The 11,003-nt window shown below is 44.2% G+C and overlaps 3 protein-coding genes across 8 annotated transcripts; 1 reads left to right on the top strand and 2 right to left on the bottom strand.

Annotated features, from left to right (window-relative positions):
• Positions 1-1,077: 1,077 nt before the first annotated feature.
• Positions 1,078-5,169, top strand: LOC103968710 (delta(7)-sterol-C5(6)-desaturase). 2 transcript variants are annotated; one of them, XM_065129407.1, is made up of 4 exons: positions 1,370-1,498; positions 3,202-3,381; positions 3,751-4,056; positions 4,693-5,169. In XM_065129407.1, exons 3-4 carry the CDS (start codon positions 3,774-3,776, stop codon positions 4,983-4,985), a joined length of 576 nt encoding a protein of 191 aa, XP_064985479.1. In that variant the 5' UTR covers positions 1,370-1,498; positions 3,202-3,381; positions 3,751-3,773; the 3' UTR covers positions 4,986-5,169. The 2 variants fall into 2 exon arrangements, with proteins under 2 accessions (XP_009380287.2, XP_064985479.1); XM_009382012.3 differs by lacking the exon at positions 3,202-3,381 and having other exon boundaries at positions 1,078-1,498.
• A 1,081-nt stretch (positions 5,170-6,250) lies between these two features.
• LOC135625086 (probable calcium-binding protein CML18) lies at positions 6,251-6,977 on the bottom strand. Its single transcript, XM_065129406.1, has one exon. It carries the CDS (start codon positions 6,934-6,936, stop codon positions 6,385-6,387), a length of 552 nt encoding a protein of 183 aa, XP_064985478.1. The 5' UTR covers positions 6,937-6,977; the 3' UTR covers positions 6,251-6,384.
• Positions 6,978-7,259: 282 nt separating this feature from the next.
• On the bottom strand, positions 7,260-10,549 carry LOC135586231 (LEAF RUST 10 DISEASE-RESISTANCE LOCUS RECEPTOR-LIKE PROTEIN KINASE-like 1.1). Of its 5 annotated transcripts, none has more exons than XM_065129402.1 (5): positions 10,274-10,549; positions 9,748-10,205; positions 8,739-8,768; positions 8,397-8,666; positions 7,260-8,304 (listed from the first exon to the last, which is right to left on the bottom strand). In XM_065129402.1, exons 1-5 carry the CDS (start codon positions 10,288-10,290, stop codon positions 7,388-7,390), a joined length of 1,692 nt encoding a protein of 563 aa, XP_064985474.1. In that variant the 5' UTR covers positions 10,291-10,549; the 3' UTR covers positions 7,260-7,387. The 5 variants fall into 5 exon arrangements, with proteins under 5 accessions (XP_064985474.1, XP_064985475.1, XP_064985476.1 ...); XM_065129403.1 differs by lacking the exon at positions 10,274-10,549 and adding an exon at positions 9,113-9,263 and having other exon boundaries at positions 9,748-10,019; XM_065129404.1 differs by lacking the exon at positions 10,274-10,549 and adding an exon at positions 9,113-9,263 and having other exon boundaries at positions 8,397-8,663; positions 9,748-10,019.
• Positions 10,550-11,003: the final 454 nt, after the last annotated feature.

Here is an 11,003-nt window from a genome sequence, read left to right as displayed (position 1 = left end):
AGTAAACCGAAAGATTTGATCAAAAAATATAATATACATAATTATTTTTTAGATATTGACATGAAAATAATGATTTTGTTTCATCATCACATAGATATAATTGATATGCGATCCATACACAACGATATGCTTGGCATCACTGGAATGACATGTGTCCGATATCTCGTTATTATATGAACGATGATCAATATCTTGATGTTAGAATCAAGTCAAATCAATCATTAGATACATCCCGAATTCAATTAGTCATAATATCACGGTGGTAATTAAGCTCGAGAGTAATACACAATTATTTTCTATGATGAAAGAAAGCAACGATCTCAGACGAGTTCCAAAACAAACGCTTTCTAATAATAATATCTTTCGAACCATAAACTAATTCAGACGTCATCAGGGGAACAGAGTAACATTTCTGATGTAGTTTTAGAGGTTTGACACGTTCAGAGTCGGACGATTGGATCGGATGTGGATCGGATCTATAAAACTAATTCAGACTCGAACTTAGCGCCGCGCTGAGGTATCGGAGTCCACAGGAACGGCACACAGTTTTGGGCTCCCTGCTGTAAGAGTCGTGCACCAATCAGATCCCGATGCGGTATAAGCACCGGAACCATCTCGTGCTCACGTGCATTCCAGGGAACAAAAAAGATAAAAAAACGATTTTTACTCGTTCCGTACCCGGTCAACACCGACCCTTACGTGGCTCCCAATTGGCGAGTTATGGTGATCCATCTCCTGGCGTTTGTGGATGGTGTAGACGGCAGTACGCGGTGTCGTAGTTCGCAAGAAAAATGAAAAGATTCTACTGATATTCTACAACCATCCTTTTTTATTCTATTGCAGGTTCTCTGAGCTGTCCTCCTCCTCGAGTGGGAGAGTTGTTTGCACACAGATGCCATTGAGTCATATTAACCGGCGTAGGAATAACAAATATTCTCAGCGTGTTTGGAGTTCCGTCACCGCTCTATGAACGGGCACTGGTCGGTGCGGTGCCACCATCCCATCGATCAAGGCTCGGTTTCGTTCTAAAGCATGATGTGTTGCGATCACGTGGTCCGATCAAATAGTTCCTTGGAAGGGAAGACCACAAGTCGGTATGTGGATTTAACGGTGAAGGGATCCGGACGGCGATTGCCCCTTATAAATCTGGAGTGGAGGTTGTGGTGGTTGTCGGAGGTGTTGGCATCGTTGCTGTAAATCTCTTCCTCGCCGAGCTCTCTGGTTCATCGCTCCCTCCTGATTAGGGATCCTGCACCGGTGGCGAGGATGGGGACGACGATCGCCGCGGAGTGCCTCCACCAATTCGTGGAGGAGACGGACTGGTACAACGGGATCGTGCTGGACGCGCTCGTGCCGGGCGGTTCCTGGAAGCGCCTCCCGCGGCCGCTACAGTCGTGGCTGCGCAACTACATCGGCGGCACCGCCCTTTACTTGGTCTCCGGCTTTCTCTGGTGCTTCCACATTTACTACTTGAAGCGCAATGTTTACATCCCCAAAGGTCTCCCTCGCATCTCTCTCTCTCCGTCCCCTTTTTCTATCAACTCGTTTGGGTCAAGTTCATCTCAGTCGTTGTTTTTGTGATCTTATTCTTCTTATTGTTTCTGGACTCTTGCTGGGAAGGACAAAAGTCGGTTCCCGGTTGGGATCATCTTTCTCTCCTTGTGCTTTTTTCCTCGGGCACTCAATGTTTGTTCTTTTTTCTCCTTGACGATGTTTCATCATCATGCTCTTTCTTTCTATTTCCATGACTTCCTTTGTTGATTTCTGCGGTCTAAGTGGGCGATTTCTTGGTTTGTGATTTTGTTCTTTTCTTTTCCCCTTCTCATTGCGAGGGAAAAAATAAATATAAAGATTGGGTTTCTTTAATTATCTCATGTTTTCTGGTTACTTAAGTGACTCAAATGTTGTTCTTTCTTGACCTTGATGATGAAATGTGGTTTTTCTTGGATGGGTTTTGGGTTCTTTGGGTAGCATCTTGTGCTGCTTTCTTTTTCCACACAGATTGTCCTCATCTTGGACTGGGTGCTATTTTATGACAAATTGGCGATAGGTTGAAACCATCAGACCATTCTGCCTGGGCACGTTTGCACAAATATTCCTTGCCATTTATGTTGAATTGGTTGGTTCTAAGAAACCATCTGCATATATAATGTGCTTCTGAGAGTTATGTTCTAGTGGAAACTAATGTGGTTTCAGTTTGTCTAGTTTCAAGAATTATTGTCTTTGAGAAGAGACATCAGGCATAAAAGCTTAAAAGAATCATCTCTTGATTTTTATGAACCCTAGGTTGCTGGAAAGAACACTAAGCCTGACCATTCTTAGATATTATTAGCTTAAATAAGACTGAGAAATTTGTGTTACCTGCTGGAATGGTTTTGCTAAATTTGCTACATTTTTTCAGTCAAGTTGTATGATACTGATAGATTCAGTTCGTACTTGAAATGAGGTGAAAATACTTTCTACTAGGATTTAATATCTAATGGATGGTATATATTGATCAAAGTTGCCAAATGAGGGTACACTTGCTCACTTAAATGCATAGGTTATAAGATTGAATTCAGTTGCAAATTATTACTTTAAACTTGCCTCGTTCCCTGTTGTTATGCTTTTCCTTTATTGTAGGTTAAAATTTTGAAATTTTGTCTCAATGTTTTCTTAACAAAAACCAAACTTAGAACTAAGGTTACTGAGAGCAAGCCGAATAGAGATTAACTTTTGGTCTTTGCATCAGATATTCATCATCGGAGAGGCTCGATTTTGAAGTTATATGATTAATGAACAGATTAAGAATAAAACTATCAATGATTTTCTGGATGTAAAAGCATCTGAGTCTCAAAAAATGGGACCTGCATTTAATGATATTTCAGTTATGCTTGTTTGACTAGGGACATGGTCATCTATTGCTTAATCCTTCTCGTGAATATCATCTTCTAGTGGAGACTTTAAAAATGTTATGATTTTAGCAGTGATGGAAAAGAATATGTGTGCTATCGAGAACCACTCTCAGACTTGCACTGCTGTGGTGGAAAGCCTGTTTGATTTTTCTTCCATATTGTTGAATATGTGTATGTTTGGGGATGAAGTACATCCTTTTCTTGTCTTCTTTATTTTTATTTTTTCCATCATTTTCTCTCGCTTGGTATTTCATTTCCGTTATTTGAAATGAAATGTGAGCTTTTTGTTGTTTGTTTTGAAAAAAAGAAGGAATTGATGGATATGACGACATATGTGGCCGAGAAATTTTCACCATTGATCTGAAGATAGCCCCATCTTTTATTTGGTTGGATGACAATGAAGATATTTCTTTAAGGAACTTTCCTTTCAAAGATGGACATTTTGTCATCTAGGAAGCTTAATTTGAAAAGCAATGGCCACGAGAGAGTGAGTAATTTGCAATTCTTTGTCCATACATAGTGGTTTGATGTTGAAAATGTTACCACTAGCTTGAAGCGACTTACAAAAGCACATCATTGCTGCAATTTCTCTTACCTTTTTGTACAAATAGTCAAATATTTTTTTTAATCCTTTTGAATGAGGTCTGGAAGGGATTTTTCTTTTATACACATCCAGCACCTTCTTAGATTTTATGTTGCTAGGATCTAATGTATTGAGATTATCAAAATTTTCTCTGCCATGTCACATAATCAATACACTAACTGATGCCTTTGCCTACCGGGAGAGTTTTAAGGTCAGTCTCCTCTGCTAGTATGCTATTTTCTAATCCTCTTCTAATTTTCTTCGCTACTGCAGATTCAATACCTTCAAACAAAGCAATGCTTCTGCAGATAATTGTTGCAATGAAGGCTATGCCCTGGTACTGTATGCTCCCAACACTTTCAGAATACATGGTTGAAAATGGATGGACCAGATGCTTTTCTAGTGTAGGAGAAGTTGGTTGGCCAGCTTACATTGTTTACCAAACAATATATTTATTGATTGTTGAGTTTGGTATATACTGGATGCACAGAGAGTTGCATGACATAAAGCCACTATACAAGTATCTTCATGCAACACATCACATCTACAATAAGCAGAATACACTCTCTCCTTTTGCTGGTAAGTCTCCATACATTGCATTGCTTGTGTTAACATGTGATTCTGCTTTCAATATTCCACATATTGTTTAGGAGTTCTGCCAAAACTTATATTTAAAGTTACAAGATTTAGAGAGGAAAACTATGAACTTGTCAGTATCTGAAATTTTATTCTTCATATTTGTGAACCTGAGGTTTCAAATTGATATGATTTTTCTAGGAAATTGAATGTTAGATGACTTAACTTTTGTTAAAACGAAATTATGACTCATTCTCTTTCTCGTACATGTACTAACAAACTTATTCTAAATGCAGGTTTAAGTGTATGACAAAAAGGGTAAGCATCCATGTGAATCACTTTATAATGCGAATAACACATGTATACATATCTTCTAGAGCTAGTAGTGGTTGACAGATCTGGAAACATTTACAAGAAACCATGACCTAATGCTACAGAATTAAATTAATTACATGGTTGCTTGTTAATAGTAAGGACCTGTCAGTAGTCTTGGATTTTCTAAATTTTGCTCATGTGTAACCTTTCCTTCATTTGACAGTGACTGTATACTGGCATTCAAGGTCTTCTCGCTTGCAAATATCACAACATTTCTCGTTAATCTAACATGAAATCGGTAGCAACTGATGTTGCCTCTTTCAGGATTGGCATTCCATCCATTGGATGGGATATTGCAGGCTGTGCCACATGTGATAGCTCTCTTTCTTGTCCCAAGCCATTTCAGGACTCACGTACTTCTCCTGTTCTGTGAGGCTGTCTGGACGGCAAACATCCACGACTGCATCCATGGTAAGATTTGGCCAGTTATGGGTGCAGGCTACCATACAATCCATCATACCACATACCGGCACAACTACGGTCACTACACGGTATGGATGGATCAGATATTTGGAACTCTTCGAGATCCTGAGGAGGAATTCAAAAAGGCAGATTGATGCAGATCCAATGATTGATTCTTCCAGGTGAGTGAGCCGCCGAAGTCCCCATGTGTCCTGTTTCTGAATTTTAATTTAGCATTGTTGATGCCATCTTTAAATGGTCTTGTGTATGATTAATCGAGTTGCCTCCCTAACTAAGTTGGTCCTGTTTCTGAAGTTTAATTTAGCATTGTTGATGCCATCTTTAAATGGTCTAGTGTATGATAATTGAGTTGCCTCCCTAAGTTGCTACTTGGAGATCTTTGTCGAATTGTTGACTCGAACAAAAACTTCATTAACAATAGTGAAGACTGAGGGTCAGAGGCTATGTGGCCAACACGATAATGTGCACTAATTTCTATCTGCTTTGTGTTTAGTCATATTAATGTCGGTGCAAAATCGTAGAATCTTCCTTCTTTCTTCTTATCACTACCATCTGCAACATGTTTAGCCAAATAGACATTGGTGCAGCCTTTTTGTGTCTTTATTTCTTTTCTTGATATCTTCCATCAGCTGTGTAGAAGATATTGGTCCAATTTTTGGCCGATCCGTACGAACCGGACTTGCGGGTCGGGTCGGCTCTGGGCCCAGGGATTGTGACCCGTTCGTTAACGGGTCATGCACACCCAATTGGCCCATTATTTTTGTCCACTACTGAGCCCAACCAAATATGCACTAAACAAAAGACGTCGTGGTGGGTCCGCCTGCCCATGAAAACCGGTTCGGTCGCTTTCCTACGCGTTTCATTTTGCTTAAACCTTACGTACGGTCTTAATATAAGGCGCACCTTTGGATGAAAAAGTCGCCGTTGACTCCGTGCTTCCACAATAAGAAAGATTCTGTGTATTCTCGGTAAACCCAATTTATTAGTCTTTCACCACAATCCATCATCTATGACTTGTCTGCCGAGGATGTGTTCCTAGAAACATCTAAGCCGCGAACAAAAGCAAATTATGTGCTTTGATTTCCATTAAATTTATATGCAAATAAAAAATTTACGTAGATTTTTTATGCAAGTTGGACTGGGTGATCATAAACGATTAAGTATCGTTGTGGGATGAGCCTTTTTATCTGCAGAAAAAAAACAAAGAATATAGTCACAACTTATTTGATTGGCGAATCGTATCCTTTTTTTTCTTTCTATTAATTAAGTAATTAATTAATTTCTTCATAACATTTCTACCTCAATTTGTTAGGCAGTTTGAAATCTCCCACCTCAATTTCTTCATCCGTCGCGCAATCTATTGTGCCAACGCTAATTATTCCCACAGGCAAATCAACAGTGAAACCGAATCAGATATTTAGAAACAATTCTTGCGAAGAAACGCAACTTCGATCCAACACATAGGATGAGATACTACTAAACCCTAACCTACTCCGTCAGATTTCGTTAATCCCAGCAGCCCTGTATCTCGGATCAGGCGGCGGAACTTGATGGGCCGCCGCGACCGGACGTGGAGGACTTGCGCCCGCCAACACCGCCGTTGGTCATCATCTTCTTGAACTCCTCGAAATTGACGCTGCCGTCGCCGTCGTCGTCGAAGGACCGAATCATCCGGGAACAGTCCTTGACGGAGCACTTCTCCCCGAGGAGCCTCAGCACGCGGTGGAGCTCCTCCGCGGAGATCAGCCCGTTGCGGTCGAGATCGTACACGTCGAACGCCTCCCGCAACTCCCGCTCCTCGGCGCCGTCGTCGCGGCGGCGGCGGCGGTGGAAGTCGGCGAACTCCTGGAGGTCGACGAAGCCGTCGCCGTCGGCGTCCATCTCGGCGATCATGCCGCGGACCTCCGCGGGGGACGCGTCGGACCCGAGGGAGCGGAGGACGTCGGCGAGCTCGGAGGCGGAGATCCTGCCGTCGCCGTCGGCATCGTAGCGCGCGAAGACCTTCCGCAGGTCGTCCATGCAGTGAAGACCGGCGGAGGCCGAGGGCGAGGGCGAAGCCGGCGACGAGCTTTCGGCGCTCGACATGGTCTCTTCCTGTTGTGTGGAGAAAGGAATAGGATACGACATACAACAAGAGCCGTTTTTGATAGGGCATTGGATGGATTACGCGTAAACCTTAATGCGGGCGATGGGTTTACGCGTTTTTTTGGGGACGAAGGATGCAGTTTCGTGCACCCAATTGGTAACCCTAATATTTTTACCATCCACCTGGCTCTCTAGTTATCTGACACGTAGCATACCGATTGACTTTGCAAAACTTGACCAGGACACGATGCGAGTAGCATCATTGACGTAGCACACTCGTCCACATCATAGGTAGAGCTCAACGGTAACCGTAAGTCCACATGGAATCAAGGCACGATTATTATGATATGTAGGATATTAATGTCTTTTCCTGCTTGCAGGTACAGCCGAGGAGGAGTACGTTTAGCACAGGCCACGGACGGATCTTTACTTGATAAGATGATTCTCCAGCCTACTTTGACTGAGAATTATTATTGGATAATGATGTAGTTGACCTACTTTGACTGAGAATTATTATTGGATATGCCGGCCGTTCCTTCAGCAAGTAGTCGTCTTCCTCCACCATGGCATCAGCTTCCACGCCCTTAGCGTCCTCTATCCCTCGCAGTGCCTCCACAACCTCTTTCATGGTAGGCCGCATGTCGCCGTCCGCTTGCAAGCAGCTGAACGCTACCTCGGCCACCTGTCTTATCATCTCGCAGTTCGACTGACACCACAGATTCGAATCGACCAGCTGATCCAGCTCGTCGTTTTGGATCTTGGCGATGGCCATGTCAGCGAGATTGATTTCGTGCCGCCGCCTGCTGATGTCGACGGCCGGCTTCGACGCTATGATCTCCACCAACACCACCCCGAAGCTGTAGACGTCGCTCTTGTCGGTCAGCTGATAGCACCGATGGTACTCGGGGTCGACGTAGCCGGGCGTGCCCTGTGGCGCGGTAGATACGTGGGTGGCGTTGACGGGGAAGAGCCGGGAGAGTCCGAAGTCGGCGACTTTGACGTGGAAGCTGTTGTCGAGCAAGATGTTGTTGGTCTTGACATCCCGGTGTATGATTTGGGGCGTGACGGCGTGGAGATAGCTGAGCGCATCAGCCGTCTCGATCGCGATGCTCATCCTCGTGGCCCACGGGAGGCCTGCCTCGCCTGCACGGGGACCGTGGAGGTGGTCTGCAACAGTGCCGTTGGGCACGTACTCGTACACGAGGAGGAGCTCTCGGCTGCGACGGGAGGTGCAGCCGTACAAGGTAACGAGGTTTGGGTGTCGGAGGGAGGAGAGTATGCGGACCTCCGTAATGAACTGCTCCACTCGCCTGCAGTTGTGCTCGTACAGTCGCTTGATGGCCACCGTGCGACCATCACGAAGATTTCCTGCACCGTGGAAGCGTCGACAAATGAGCAGACAGACCTTTGGATGGGGGGAAAATGTGAGGATACATTAATCCGGTGAGGTTTGCATGTGCCTTTGTAAACGGCGCCGAAGCCACCATCGCCAAGTTGATTGGAGGAACTGAAGCCACCCGTGACCTTCTGCAGCTCCTCGTACTTGAAGACCTGGGTGACGTATCGTTCGCCGCCGAACTCTGGATCTTGCTCGGAAGTTGACCCAGAAGAGGCGGTCCGATGTAGCGGAACTGAAGAGATCAGCCGTTTCCACATCTCGCGACGGAAGAAGAGAAGTCCGAGGAGGCTTACCACGACCAAGCCTGCCACGCCCACGCAAGCTGCTCCTGCTGGTGACATTGATGGCAAAGGATGTGAGACCGGTAAGGAGATCAACCGGGTCAGAAATGTAAGTTTCTTACCAGTCACAGTCCGCTTGTTGCTCTTAGATCCTGCCACACAATAACCACCACAAAAAGAAGTCAGCGCAGAGCTTAAATCATGATTGCAATGCTGGCAAAGACGATCATAAGAGAAATCATGGCAGATACTGCATCAAGATGGAACGGTGGCTTTTGATCCCAACCGAGTTGCCGCAGCGCAAGCAAGAAGATAGATCTGGCATGTGAAACAGTATCATCAACTCTGCACTACAGCAGACTGATGCCTAGCTTGATTCTCTATGCAATCATTTGACCCAGTAGTCCTTTTGACCTTTCTTTTGGCGGCCGGTCGGTTACGTATCCCTTATACGACTGACCAATGGTTGTATTGGACAGATTGACTAAAAACCTACCTGGAAAAGGATCGGAAGGGTTGTCCTCCAAATTTCGTTGGACACATTTTGGGGAATCAAGCTGGTCCATCTTCTTCCTTGTTTTCCTGGCCCTTTGACTTGTAAATTTGAACCCCTTGATGAAAGCTTGAGATTGGTGTCCATGAGAAGACTTGAAAAACAAGGAGAGGATAGATATCATGTGAACAAAGAAAGGAGGCGTCTAAGCATTGCAGAGAGTGATTGCATCGAACAAACAAATTTTGAATATATCTAGTGAATATTTTATTTAGAGATATTACTCCCACTCAGGAGTATATTGACTTTGGTCAGCAAGATTAAAGGATTGATTCAACATCGTTGAATGTAAATAATACTATACTACGACCATATGTGACACGATCTTAAGCGACAGTGATCACTGGAAAGTCTCCCCTAATTGTCTCGATTCCAACTCAAACTAAATCATCGTCAACAGAGAGGAAATTTGCATCAAGTTTGAAAGCAACATCACCAGCTCTTTCGTTTTGTTTGAAGAGATGAAAGAGACTACTCAGATGCTAGCTACTATGTCATCGATCTGTTCTTGAAGCCAGTTAAAGAACATCCAGTATAGAAGAATGGACTAAAGTCCCAAGTGTTATGGTTTAACTCACTGCAATTCCTGGGACTGTGCCGTCCGTCCGGGCAGATACACACGAATGACGCCGATGCATCGTCATGACTGCACCGTCCGTTGCTAAGTCTGCATTCCCAGCAAGCATCGATTTCTCCCCACTCCACCAGAAATCCATTCTTCAAGAGACGCTTGATGTCTTCTGTGCTACTCCTTTCTCTTCCTCCGTCTCGCAACAAAACCGGTGCCCTTGACGTGTTGCATCGGTTCGGTGGTGACGGCGGTGACGTCGAGTTGTCACCATAACGTCCACCGACAAGCGCAAAGGTGGCGTTAGGAGCACAGTCTATTCTTGTGGTATAAATGGTCGGCGGCGCCCAGCAATTGTAGAAGAAGCGGAGCTCTGTGTTCACCGCGCTAACTCTGAAGAAACCGGGGAGGTCCACCCGTATGTCGTAATTGGGAATAGCGCAGCCTTCATCGTTGAAATTTTTGTTCCTAACCCAAAAGGATTTGTTCCCGTAGAAGATGTCCTGAAGGTAGTAGGAACTGTTGTAAGAACTTACCAGAATGGGAAGACCATCCTCGCAGGAGAGCTCAAACGAAGAAAGTCCACCACAGGGAGGTTGCCGTGGGTCACGGAGCCAGAAGGGATGGCTAATGTTTGTGACGCGGCCACAGCTCTTGGCCTCACACCCTGCCATGGCTGGTTTTAACGGGTATGCGATGCAGCTCACCAAGAGCAGGAGGACGGGAGAGAGGCCACCGAGCTTTAGCATCAGTGAGCCAAGCATAATTCGGCAGGGAGACAGAGATGACAGAAAGGAGCAAGAGGAGGAGGAAAAGAATGCTGGAAGGCGATGTTAAAGGATGCCAACACTTGGTCGGTCAACGTCGATGACTAAGTCTTTTGCTCTATGGACACATAAAAGGCTCGGTGGCTTGGCGGGAAGTTGTGACGACGGTGTTAGACAAGTAGAAAAGGCTGTGTGAACTTGGAAAAGGCGACATTAGGATCAAAGCAGATTTCGTGTTCCACGGAAGATGCTTCTACTATGCTGAATAAGCACCAACAATTATGAAGGGCAAGTGCAAAGCAAGCTTTTCATATTTTTATTTAAGTCGAGTCCGTGATTTTGACAATATTCTATTTAAACTTTTATGGTTACTTATATCTAAATTAATTTTTATATTTTTAAAAATATAACAAAGCTCATTTCATTAAGTCTAAATTAATAGACATTAAAATTTACTTATATGATATACTGTTTTTAAATTAAATTATTTAATATAATA

Source organism: Musa acuminata, chromosome BXJ2-10 (genome assembly GCF_036884655.1).
Source record: "Musa acuminata AAA Group cultivar baxijiao chromosome BXJ2-10, Cavendish_Baxijiao_AAA, whole genome shotgun sequence".
NCBI lineage: Eukaryota > Viridiplantae > Streptophyta > Magnoliopsida > Zingiberales > Musaceae > Musa > Musa acuminata.
The sequence above is the reverse complement of the archived record's forward strand: the minus strand, read 5'-3'. Positions and strand labels throughout refer to the sequence as shown.

Coding starts and splice junctions, on each gene's coding strand:
- LOC103968710 (XM_009382012.3), top strand. CDS start 1,267: ATGGGGACGACGATCGCCGCGGAGTGCCTCCACCAATTCGTGGAGGAG. Junction 1,499..3,750: donor CAATGTTTACATCCCCAAAG/GTCTCCCTCGCA, acceptor TCGCTACTGCAG/ATTCAATACCTTCAAACAAA. Junction 4,057..4,692: donor TACACTCTCTCCTTTTGCTG/GTAAGTCTCCAT, acceptor TGCCTCTTTCAG/GATTGGCATTCCATCCATTG.
- LOC135625086 (XM_065129406.1), bottom strand. CDS start 6,936: ATGTCGAGCGCCGAAAGCTCGTCGCCGGCTTCGCCCTCGCCCTCGGCC.
- LOC135586231 (XM_065129399.1), bottom strand. CDS start 10,501: ATGCTTGGCTCACTGATGCTAAAGCTCGGTGGCCTCTCTCCCGTCCTC. Junction 8,769..9,747: donor GCACAGTCCCAGGAATTGCA/GTGAGTTAAACC, acceptor ATTGTGTGGCAG/GATCTAAGAGCAACAAGCGG. Junction 8,667..8,738: donor CAACAAGCGGACTGTGACTG/GTAAGAAACTTA, acceptor CAATGTCACCAG/CAGGAGCAGCTTGCGTGGGC.